The following is a 12,380-nucleotide window of genomic DNA, read 5'->3' on the forward strand; positions in this document are numbered from 1 at the left end:
TCTGCCAAAAATCTGGCAACATTAACATTTCACAAGGAGAGTGTCAGCTGATATGGCTACTTGAAAACGAAGGGAAACGTAATACAGTGGAAGTAAGAGTGACAGGTTACTTTAGACCACAAGCATAATTTGCCAAGCAAGCAGCCTTTGGGTGACTGCCGATACGTCAAGCTTGAGTCCTAACTGTGGTGTTCCTTTCAGAGAGGCGCCGTGGCTGAACCGTTCTCTGGACGTGCTGGAGGGAGGCAACCCATGGGGAGGCAAACAGGTGGGTAGCGCGGTGCCATCCTCAGCACTCCCCTACAAGGCATACAACTATTCCACCGACGAGGAAGACATAGACGACGACCAGTCAGACTCTTTTCCTGCATCTGCCTCGGGGATGCCACCGCCACCACCGCCTCCCAGGTCGGCTTCCTATGGACTGGAATTGATGAGGTCCGCATCTCAGGGCCGCGTAGCGCCCAGAGGACGCAAGATGCAGCGCTGCTCCCTGGATGACGCTCGAGGCTCCCAGGCAAACCTCGGAGGCTCCAGGGACTCTCTGGGTGGGTGGCGCGGATCACATGGGGAGGCTTGGGGCCAAAACGGACGCGCCTCTCCTGTCATGGACGACCTGGACAACATGCTGATGAACCAGAGCGTCCAGCACTCCAGCGCCGCTCTGGACTCAATCAGCGACGCAGGTAGCGAAGGCAGCAGCACCTGCCGCGCTGCCGACCATCAGCAACCAGCTGCCGGCCCAGACCACTGTCTCCACCACCACCACCACCATCATCACAAAATGCAGCAGGGCCAACAGTCTCGCAAGAAGCCTCAAGACTTGGGTCGCTTCACCACTGCGGTGAGGCACTTGCAGCGGCACGTGGTAGAGATCGACCGTGCGGTGTTTGCTGTGACAGGCGACGTGACCTCCACCAGGCGGGAGGTGGCGACGCTGCGCGAGGCTGTGGCAGCACTGCAGGCCGACGCCCACACCATCACCACCACCCTCTCTAACCTGACGGAGGAGGCCATCACAGCTCAGCAGAAAATTGCTTACGCCACGCAGGTAAAGTGCAACCGCCGGCGCCCTGAGTGTAGCAGGAGCCTCGCCGCCGATGACCGGCGAGCAGGAACACTAACACTTGCGGTACCGCAGCACGCTCGTCTTCTTCTTTCTTACTAACACTGCTAACGAAGTAACATTCCACTCAATGACTCGAAACAATTATCAGGGGGACGAGGCCTTCTGTGTTTCTGAGATGCACCAAAACCTCACGCCCTCCACAATAGGCGGCGGCCGCGGTGCCACCTAAGAGATGACTCGTTCAAATAATGGCTGCAGGAGTATGAGAGCTGGGAATATCAGTGGCGGCAAAGAAAGGGTCTCATAGCATTGTTTTCTTGTCTCTATATATTCGTCTTTAGCACTCCTTCTCCCGTGTGTATGTCTGTCTGTCTACCTTCCTGTAGTGAGCGAAAGCGCACTTCACGTTGTGAAGCCACACTTTCCAGCGAGTCTTCTGCCACGCACTCCAGCGTTGGCACTCAGCTCTCCTGGAGTTTGGTCCAGAAATTCTAAGATGAAAGAAATCCTTCCCTCCCTTTCACTTCTGACCTAATCATTCCCTTGATATGACTTTCCCCTCAGTGTTGTATTACTTAATTACTTATCCCGCAATAAATAAAAGTACATGATGAATCAACCAGTCAGCGACGGTCTCCGAGGAGCCCCAGGCCTCTCCGACTCTAGCTCACTCCTGAAGCCTTACAATGCAAGGTTCGGATAATGAGGTTCGATGAGAGAAGCTCCGCAGGACCCGCCGCTCCTCATCTGACTTCCACGTGCTATTTTCTGACTAGATTTACCAGCAGTCGAGCGCAGTGCCATCGTGCGATTTAGTGGCGACATGTGGGTCTCTCCGCTGTTTGTCCTGTCGTCCTGCCGCGAAGCAAGGGAGCCAGCTGGGTATCGCTGGCCCAAAAGTGGTTTAGCAGACGTGGTGTGGCCGGGCTCGTGTGGAGAAAGCGGGAACCCTCCTTAGTATTGTGTTTGTTATCCAGTGCAGGAATCCAACAGTATATGACCGTTTTGTAACGCTATCTGGTCCAGTTGTGTGTTAGCGATGATATAGAAAGTCAGACGTTGTTATGATAGAGTTGTACTACTTTATATAACTTTAACAAACGTTGTTGGCGTTGTTCTTAGAATCTCTCGTGTATGTGTTGAACTTGGTTTGTGTTTGTCTGATCAAAATTTTTCCTTTCCTCGTAAATATTAAAGGATATAAACCAAAATCGGCTCAGTCTCATGTATAGCCTAGAATGACCCAGCAGCAGCAGCAGCAGCAGTAGCAACAGCAACAGCAGCAGCAGCAGCAGCAGCAGCAGAAGCAGTGAGAGCAGAGCAGAGGAGTGAGGCGGCTAGCTAGCGCCATGCCCTCACCCCGCGACACCAGTCTCAACCACGAAGTCATATTGATTGCTGGCGGAATTGGATTGTTAATAAGGTTCAGAGGTTTTAGTTTCCATGCAAAATTGTTCGCTGATCTGCAATTCCTCTTTCGCTAAGACTGAATGAAGCAAAGCCCGCCTAAGTCTTATGACTGACGCAACACAAAGCATTGCTTTTATGCTTTTCTTCGCCCGTGAATGGGTTGCCTACTTCAGAGTCATTCGTTTGCACTTTTGGTGGCACCTGGGGGAATAAATCTCTCATTAACACAAGAACTCGAAAAATAATTGCATTCAGCGTCAACGTTTTATGAAGGAGAGTGAATTTAATGTCGAGTCGTTTAGTGGTTGAGTGGGAGAAGTGAATGTTTGTTGGTGTGTGTGTGTGTGTGTGTGTGTGTGTGTGTGTGTGTGTGTGTGTGTGTGTGTGTGTGTGTGTGTGTGTGTGTGTGTGTGTGTGTGTGTGTGTGTGAACCGACTGGGTTTGGCATATCCTAAAATCACGATCGCTGTTTTTTCTTTTTTAACGTGTTTTAATGAAGCAGAAAAGAGAATCCATCCGTTTATGAACGCTTGCACACAAACACACACACAGATGGGGCGCTGGAGCGCGCGCGCACACACACACACACACACACACACACACACACACACACACACACACACACACACACACACACACAGACATTTCAAACATTTTAATCAAACGAATTCTTCCAAACATATTTCTGTACCCTCATGAACCCCACCTTTCCCCAGCTCTCTCTCTCTCTCTCTCTCTCTCTGTGTGTGTGTGTGTGTGTGTGTGTGTGTGTGTGTGTGTGTGTGTGTGTGTGTGTGTGTGTGTGTGTGTGTGTGTGTGTGTGTGTGTGTTCTTTTCTTTATCTTTCTTTCTCTTCTTCGTTTTGTTCTTCATCTTTTCAGTCCTTTCCATTTCAATTTCCTTCCTTCCTTTCTCTCTCTCTCTCTCTCTCTCTTTTCCCTTGATAACTCATGAGTACCTCGTTAAAGGTTACTCTCCCTTCGTCTCTCTTTTCTTCTTTCGACACATAAACTCCCATAAGAGTAATGATAATAAAAAAATAATCTCTTTCGTGGACCGTCCTAAATGTTCCTTTCTCTTCTTATTATTTTCATTTTCCTTTGGCTCCTCTTTCATATCATATTTTACCTGGCTTATATTTTCAGCTTTATGGGTATTACTGTTTGTGGCCTTGTTACCACTTTGTATATCTTTTTGTTGTGCTTATTTTTTTGCTTTCTGTAATATATTTTCCCCCTCTACTCTCTTGCTTTTATTTTACTTTCATTATGTATCTGCTTTCTCTATGATATCTTGCACATCATTCCGTTAGATCTATTCCAAGTTTGTTCCTTTATTTCTTTATCACTTTGTTATTTTTCTTTCTCATAGCATGCTCAGTCTTTATCAGTTTCCCAGTGCTTTATTCGCTTTATATTCACGCTTTGGTGTAAGATTTTCATATATTTTAATCTGCTTTTTCTTCCCCTCGTCTCTTTCTTCCAGGTTTCAGCCTTTCATTTTTTTTTGACTCACTTTGTTATACTTAGTGAATATTTCCTTCGTTTTGAGATTTTTTTTTCTCTTTTGTGGTCATTGTCTTATCTTCTTCAGTCTCTCCATTATTATTATTTATTTCCTACTTATTCTTCTCTATTTCTCTCTTTATTCTAAATTTATTCTTTCAATTTTCATTCCGTTATCCTCCGTCAATGTGTCCTCCGTTTTATAAAGTTTTCGCGGTCCTTGTTTTGTCTACTTCAGTCTCTCATTTGATCGGTGTTTCATGTAATACAAACTTGTCCTCCTTTTCTCCCATCGTCCGAGCTGGCTTGGTATGAACTAATCCTGCTACTTATAATAATCAAGTTTTAGATGAAATAAGTTTTGTAATAATCTACTGGCAAGGGCTCGCGTCCCAGTAAAAGTTTTAACATAATGAATTCAGATTTTTCCTTTAAATGAGATAAAAAAAAAAGTTATAATTCTTAATATTTGTTTTCCTTTTTCTTCGTTCTTTCAATTTCATATTGTTACTTTTACTTTGTCTATTTTCTTTTTGTGTCTCAGTTAAAAGTTTCAACATTGTTTTCTTTTGAAGGGAGATATAATGTTGTACTCTATTTTTTCTTACAATTCTTTCAAGCTTAACTTTTATAATTTCTTTTAAATGTCTATTTTTTGCTATTTAACCCTTTCATCACGAGTAAATCCTTACTCAGTTCCTGTAAACTCTTAAAAGACTTATTATTTTTTTTACCAGTCACAATATTATACTTCTGTAGCTGAGCAAAAAAATAAAAAAATAAAAAATAAAAAAAATAAAATAAAATAAAATAAATAAATAAATAAATAAATAAATAAATAAATAAATAAATAAATAAATATATATATATATATATATATATATATATATATATATATATATATATATATATATATATATATATATATATATTCCGCTTAAACTTATATACATCCAAACAAAATATTACAAGAGCTGTGAAAGGGTTAAAATACTAACAAGGTGTTATCATTTACTTTCTTTTGTTTATTCATTTTTCTTCTAGAGTGACGCAGGAATTTTACCACCCGAAAAAGTAAGGACAGACTGCAGGCCGTGGTGCGCCGTATTGCGTGAGGCAACCAGTCAAGCTTAACGAAACTTATAAACATAACCTGTGCTCGTATGTTCAAGCACTTCATTGCCTCGCAAGGATTACATTCAGAATCCACACAGAGAAGATAAATGGTTGGGTTTTCATGGGTTTTTCATTTCTTTCAAATTGGCTGTAGAATCATGGAAACACGAATGAGAGCTTTAATAACGTTTGCTAAAGCATGTTAAATTATCAAACAACATTGAAAACCAAAAAAAATATTTACAATAACTAACTGAAGTATTACTGGAACCATGAAACTGTTTTGGAAAACTATGGTAATTTCTATCGGGATCGGATGAATTGTAACAAGAAACAATGAGAATCATGATGATTTCCAAAATAACTAATCAAAGTACAACTAAAACAATGCAAATTACAAAATTCTCAGCAAGAAACCGATAAACCGTTGCTGGACACAAATAAATACCCTTGAGAACCTTTATACGTAACTTTCACAAAGGGCTGTTGACACAAGTCGAGATAGGATACAGAGGTGCTTGAAAATACGATTCCACCTCACTTTATGCCTTCTAGGTCAGGATGTATCGCCCCTCCTCTGTTAATATACGTGTGTTATGCTGGGAGTAGTTACGTGCTGCTCGTCATCACAAATGTATAGTAAGTCAAAAGTCAAACCGACAATTATCTTTTTAACACCATGGAAGAGAATTGTTTTAAGATAGGAATGAAAATTTTTAAATATGAAGATAGAAGAGTAAAAGTAAAAAGTAAGACGAATCTTAAAGAAAAAATAAAGAATAATTACACCAATTAAATAAAAATTACACGAATTATGATGAACTGTATCCATTTTTTTTTTTCTTTCTAAGGACGCTACTAATAATTTTTGTACCGGTTTATCTTTTGATTTTGTAGGATTTCAGACAAATTTTTCCATGGTATTACAGGAGTAACAACTGAGAAATGTTTTTTTTTTGTACTTATTTTTTATTCTTGGATTGCTTCCTTGAAACATGTGCAAAACCATAAGAAAGAGACACTGAGAAGTTGTCAAATAAATACTTACGCACTTTTTTCTTCGGAGTACATAGTAACTCAAAATAATAAGCCTGTCTTTTTATGTAGCTTATTTATTTGTTTTGAGCCTTTTACTATTATGATCGTCTTTTGAGTAACATTGAGAAGAGTATAAAAGTATACTTTTACATAGACATATAGAGTAAAGTGAGAATATAAAAAAATAATGATGTATTTTCTAAGCAATAGCAATACTCAACATGTATTTGTAGAAAAAAAAAAACAAGTGTCTGAAAAGATGCAAGGGATCATGGACAAAGAATGTCAAGCAGTGAAAGAGTTAACTAAACCCTTTCACTTTTTTTTGGTCCAAGACTTTTGGCTAACTTTTCTTATCTTTAAGGGAACTGGCAATCAAGTAGGCCTTTTCTTTTTGTTTTATGGTTGCCCTTGGCCAGCATCCCCTCTTGCTTAAAAAAAGAAAAATACATAGTTCCTTAATCAACTGAAAACCTCTCTGAGACATCTTTATTCCATAGGCATCTCTGAACAGTAAACTAAATACGAAGTGAAAAAAAAAAAAAAAAACTTTTGTAGGTGGGGCCTGTAAAGTTTTTTTTTTATTTATTTTTTTTTTTGCAGTGATTTTAGTGCCATGACTTGTTAACATCACAATGAAACGGTCAAGTTGTTACGTTTATTGCGGTGACGATAAACGTGAGCTACACAAGGTTAGGTCGGACAAAGAGCTAGTGTATCTGTTCGCCTGCTGATCTGTATACACTTGCTCATAATTGATAATCAGAGCCATGTTTTTATTTCTTCAGTGATAAAATCTAGGACATTTGCACATTGAAATATCTTAAACATTTAACACAACCATGAAATGATATCATTACTAGCCTTTTTCTTTTCTTTTCTTTTATAATCATATATTTTTGGGGAAGGCAAACAGATCTTGTTTTTCTATTTTGTTTGTTCTTTACGTTATTCACCAACCCGTAATAAATAGATAATTACATCAAGAAAACACGAAAAAAAAATCTTTTCAATTATTGTTCCCTGTAGCCAAAATCCATTCTACGTGCATGAGACTAAATAAAAAAGCAAATGATTAGATACATGAAAAATAAAATCACAAAAAAAAAAAAAACATATATTACAAAACGCCAGTTGATCTATACAAATCACCGTCCTACATTACGACAAGTAAATACATAAAAAGAAACTATAATCAAATAAAAAAAAACAAAAAAAGTGTAGTTCATGTACACAAATCATCCCCGTTTGTGAAAATGAATGAATAAACAAATAAATAAGAAATGAGCTGAAATAAGAAAAAATGCAAAAGGCCATTTGATTTACAGAGGGCTTCGGTGCAATGGATTACATCACGTTTGACTGTCAATTGCGAGGGCGAGCGGGCAGCACAAGAGAGTCAGTGTGTCAGTCACCTTGGTTCTCTCAGGAGGGGCGCGGCTTCCGGCTCTGATTGGCGTGGAGTGAAAGTGGATGCTGAGCTTTAACCAACGCGCCGCTAATTGTTTGAGTGTTATCATTACCATTTTTATTATCATTATTATTATTATTGATATTGTTGTTATTATTGATAATAATAATAATAATAATAATAATAATAATAATAATAATAATAATAATAATAATAATAATAATAATAATATTATCATTATTATTATTATCACAACTGTTATCATTACACTCTACTAATGCTGCTGCTACTACTGTTGTTGTTATTGTTGTTGTTGTTGTTGTTGTTGCTGCTGCTGCTGCTGCTACTGCTGCTGCTACTGCTGCTACTACTACTACTACTACTACTACTACTACTACTACTACTACTACTACTACTACTACTACTACGTACTAATACTAATGTTGTTCTTATTCTTACTCCTATAATGATCATTATTATTACTATTACCATTATTATTATTATTATTATCATTATTATTACCAGTTTTACCATTAATATTACTACTGCTACCACTACATTTATTAGTTTTATGTACACAGTTTTTACCACTACCATTGGTGTTCTATTGTTATTTTTCTTTTCCCACTTACAACTTTGCTTCGCCTTGATTTGATTTCAAAAGTTGACACTTTTTGAGTGAAGTCTTATTTTTAGGCCAAGAGCTTTTACTTCTGTTACGTTTGAACTGATATCATGTACTGTCTTTGATTCCTGTTCTTCAATTCCCAACGTGCCTACAACTGAAGTAATTTTTATAGCTTTTCTTATTCTTCCCTCCCCTTTTTTTCCTCTTTTGATAATTTCTGCCAGTAATACTTTGGGACAGCAACTACTCCCTCTTCACTTTCTTCCTCCATTAACAAGAATGGCACCTGAGAAACACCTAAAACAATAATGTACAATATGTCCTTCCTTCTCCTCCCCCGCATGCACTGAGATGGGAGTGGATTTTACATAACACTAAAACCTTCTGTATTGAGTAGCGGTGGCAATATGGCGCCACACCCTTCCCTCCACCAGGTGAGTGAGTCTGTCCTGTTCTGTGACTTGTGAAGAATTGATTCTCATTTTTCTCTCGACATCATTGCGTTTAGACTATTGTGACTCTCACTGCTCCTATCTGATGTGTTCTTTCTCCCTCACAGGAGGCAGAGAAGGTGCAGCTCACGGTGAGGAGGTGCTATTGGAGGCAGAGCAGGCGAAGCAGGAACAGCTGAGGTCAAAGAGGGAGTACGAGGAGCTAGTAGCGGAGATGAAAGTTGTTCTTCAGTTTTTCAAAGAAGCAAACTCTGTCTCCGTTCAAGTTCCTATTCAAGATCCCGCCTCAAGTACTGCTCCTGTTCCAACAGCTAAGTCCTCATCCAGCCCCCAAGGGGGCAAGGGCTCCACCGGTTACCAGTCCCTCTTTTCAAAGTCGTCAAGCATCATCTCGGGATTCACCAGCAGACATTCCCTCACCAAGTCTGTCTCCTTCGCTGCTGAACAAAAGGAGAAACGCAAAAGCGACCGACCAGAAAACAAAGCCAACAGTTTAGAACGGAATAAAAAGTACGACAAAAAGGACAAAAAAGATAGCAAATCTCAGGTGTCAGTCCAAACCTCCAAGGACAAGAAAGACAAGCATTCTGATGCAATGGATAAAAAGGACTCAATACAACAGCACCACAAACAAAAGCCATTTTCAGAGGCAAGCCTAGGTCATTTGCATCAGTTGGAGAACGGCGAGAGCGAAACCAAGAAGACATTCACTAGCTTAGAGAGGCGGGAGCGGCGACTAAGGGATAAACGAGCACATGTTATCTCTCCACTCTCTCTCGAGGACATTCCAATGGCTGACGATGCCACGCACGAGCATGATGCCAAAAGTGATCCAATGGCGTCCTCAGTAGAGTCAGACGCCTGCGAAGCGCAGTCCCAGAAGGCGTCCTTCAAGCAAACTCTCAGCATTACTTTGGGTCAATCATCCACAGCTGCCACCGGAGCTTCTAGTCGTCCCCAAATGTTGGCGGTGAGTCGCGATCGTCACAGCGCCGATCTCTCAACATCTAACACCTCACCAGAGTCGCCTTTACCACCCAACTCTAGCACACGACCTGGCTCCTTCCTCCCCACCCTGGAGGAATCTCCGCCAGTGTCCGGAGCTGCGTCCCTCTCGTCGCTGCACCAACCGGGCTCAACCCCTGGACCGCAGGCTCGGCAGGGAGCCATAAGCACTGTGCATAAAGACCGTCCACTAAGCTCTTCTCAACAAAGCAAGCGAGCTGGCACGTTTGCAATCAGCCGCCAACACTCCTCGCCCAACATTCCCCTCCAGAGGCAGAACTCGGGCTCAGCATTCCCCATCCAGCGGCAGCAGTCGCTGGGAACAGTGCCAGAGGGCCGCCTGCCGCGCCAGGAATCCCTCACATCAGTGCCAGAGGAGCGTCTTGTCGTGGACCGCACACTCCCTCTCTCGCCTTCGCCATCTTTGACCTACTTTCCCCTCTCTTCTACCCCTTCCTCCTCCACCCTGAGTGATTCGGCTCGGCGTGCCGCGAGAGAGTCCATGGAGTTAGTGACGGGGCCCGTACTAGCGGGCTCTTCCATCCAGGAGGCCAACGCTACGGGCACACTTCCAGTTCTGCATCTGGATGAGCAGAATATGCAGCCTGCGGCGACCTCCACCCTTAAGCGAGCATCCCAGTCTCATTCTGACAATATTGGTATCCTTGTGTGACCCGCGCTGTCTCAACTTGGACAGGACCGAATACTCCCGAGACACACTCAACTTGTTTAGTGTAATGTTGTTTTCCACAGACGTTAGTTGGCTTAACATTATATAGTTAAGTCTTTCCTGATCATTACCAAAACTCTATGAGTATTGAGATTGGGAGTGAGATTGCATGAAGCGTTGTCTCAGATGTTCAAGTCGTGCGCAGACGAGTCACTCTTTAGAAAGCTCTTGCTTGATGGAGTAGATGGAGGAGAGCATTGTGTGTATTTGCATTTTCAAGCATGACAATTACTAACAGATATCAAGAATCGAAATTGCATTCTAGTCCTCTTATTTTGCAACGTTCCTAGTTTAGTTCCTCGACAAGCTTCCCGCATGGACGCCCGTGTCACTTGACACACTATACTTCTTTACACGCCTCGTCGTGGATCTTTGAGTGCCGATGTATCACTCGTGTCTCCATATACGTGAGTGTGAGCATGAGTGCAGCGTGTCGAGCCGTGAACGAAGTAACAGCAGTGGCCAGTTACGCAATGTTGTATAAACCATATTGAAGTAATCCTTCGAGTATATAACCAAATTTATCGTTTTGTTTTGGTGTTTTGTTACAAAATATTCGTCTCTTTTGCTCTTGAATTAATAACCGGAAATATTATTCCTCGTTAGTGGTGAGCAGGATGGAGACGGTATTAGCAAGCGGTGGAGAAGAGAGGAGAGAATAGAAGCAGCGGGAACAAACATTTGAAAAGGAAGCAGGACTAACTCACACTTGCTTCGGAAAACTTTATCGAATTCTACTGAACATAAATGTTGTCTCTTCCTCCTTCCGTGCGATTCCAGAAATGAAGCTGATGATAAATTGGGCAAGAAGTGATCAGGATGTATTGAAGTAGAGAGAAAGGTGCCATGGTACAGGTGGAGGATACAAGGTGCCTCCATCATCCGAGATCCTCATTGGCCACATAAGGGCTTATCACACTTCGAATTATCTACACTTTGTACCAGCTCATCTTCCTCGTCCACTTTGTCTGTCATTTTATTTATCTATTCATTTATTAATTTATCCCTTTCAGTACCGTGATGCGTTCCCATATTCACTCTGCTTATTATCTGGCGATTTTATACAGCTTCAGAAACTCATGTGAAGGATTAAAGTAGTGAAGACTGTAGCTATTAATCTTCTGACATTCATCGGCCCTTGCAAATGTCAATAAAATGGTCTAATCGTACACAAATCTCAAGGCATAAATGTGTCCCAGTATTGAAGGGGATAATCAATTCAAGAGATGGTTACATTTTTGGTCAGTAGAAGAGTGTTATGCTCTGCTCACTTACACCGATCAAAGTTTACTGTTTAATAATTTTCCGCAGCCTTAAGTCATGTGATATGCCAATAGCGTCGGTTATTAAGTTCCGTTTTAGTTGTGTTGGTAGATCAAAGGACTAAAGTGAGTGAAAATTCGAAAAATAAATAAATAAAAACAAGTAAATAAATAAACAAAAATAATGATAATAGCAAAATTAATCATTGATAAATAAATAATAGTAATAACAAATAAAAATAAACAAATAGATAAATAAAATAATAATAGAAGAAAAATGCGTGGTAGTGAGAACGGCAGATTAATCACTGCTCACATCAGCACGGCGGTCTCTTTCCCTCTTCTCTGGCTGGCGGTAACGTGTTCCTCGACGTTCGATAATAAAATGCTGTACTACACAATCTTTTTCTTTTCCCTGAGGCCTTACATGTTCATACTGGTGCTGGTCTAGTAAGTATTATTTGAGTCTTCCTCTAAACTCTGAAATTAAAGGGTATTCTTTTTCTCTTTTTTTTTCTTTTTTTTTTCTTTTACATGCATTTATTCTGAACCCTTGGCTTCGTTCCAGATAGAAAAATAAATAACAAAAAATATCCTCCGTTCACTTTATCATCTAAGAGCTGACTAGACATGAGAGGTTGTAAGTCATCCTTGTCACCCTCCCTCATACTCATCTCCATATGCTAACAAGGCAGTCTTCATCTTCTTCGCCTTACTCCCTTTCACAAATGTGGGTCTCAAGGCATCATCAGTG

The 12,380-nt window shown here is 41.0% G+C and overlaps 1 protein-coding gene across 1 annotated transcript in view; it reads left to right on the top strand.

Moving 5' to 3' along the window:
* Positions 1-12,024, top strand: part of LOC123518710 — a 47,462-nt gene extending 35,438 nt beyond the window's left edge. Inside the window, 5 exon segments of the mRNA XM_045279711.1 lie at positions 202-1,051; positions 7,467-7,624; positions 8,575-8,611; positions 8,737-8,761; positions 8,764-12,024. Coding sequence (XP_045135646.1) covers positions 202-1,051; positions 7,467-7,624; positions 8,575-8,611; positions 8,737-8,761; positions 8,764-10,307 — 2,614 coding nt within the window. The 3' untranslated portion in view covers positions 10,308-12,024.
* Positions 12,025-12,380: the final 356 nt, after the last annotated feature.

The sequence above is a fragment of the Portunus trituberculatus genome, chromosome 44, assembly GCF_017591435.1.
Source record: "Portunus trituberculatus isolate SZX2019 chromosome 44, ASM1759143v1, whole genome shotgun sequence".
NCBI classification, from domain to species: Eukaryota; Metazoa; Arthropoda; class Malacostraca; order Decapoda; family Portunidae; genus Portunus; species Portunus trituberculatus.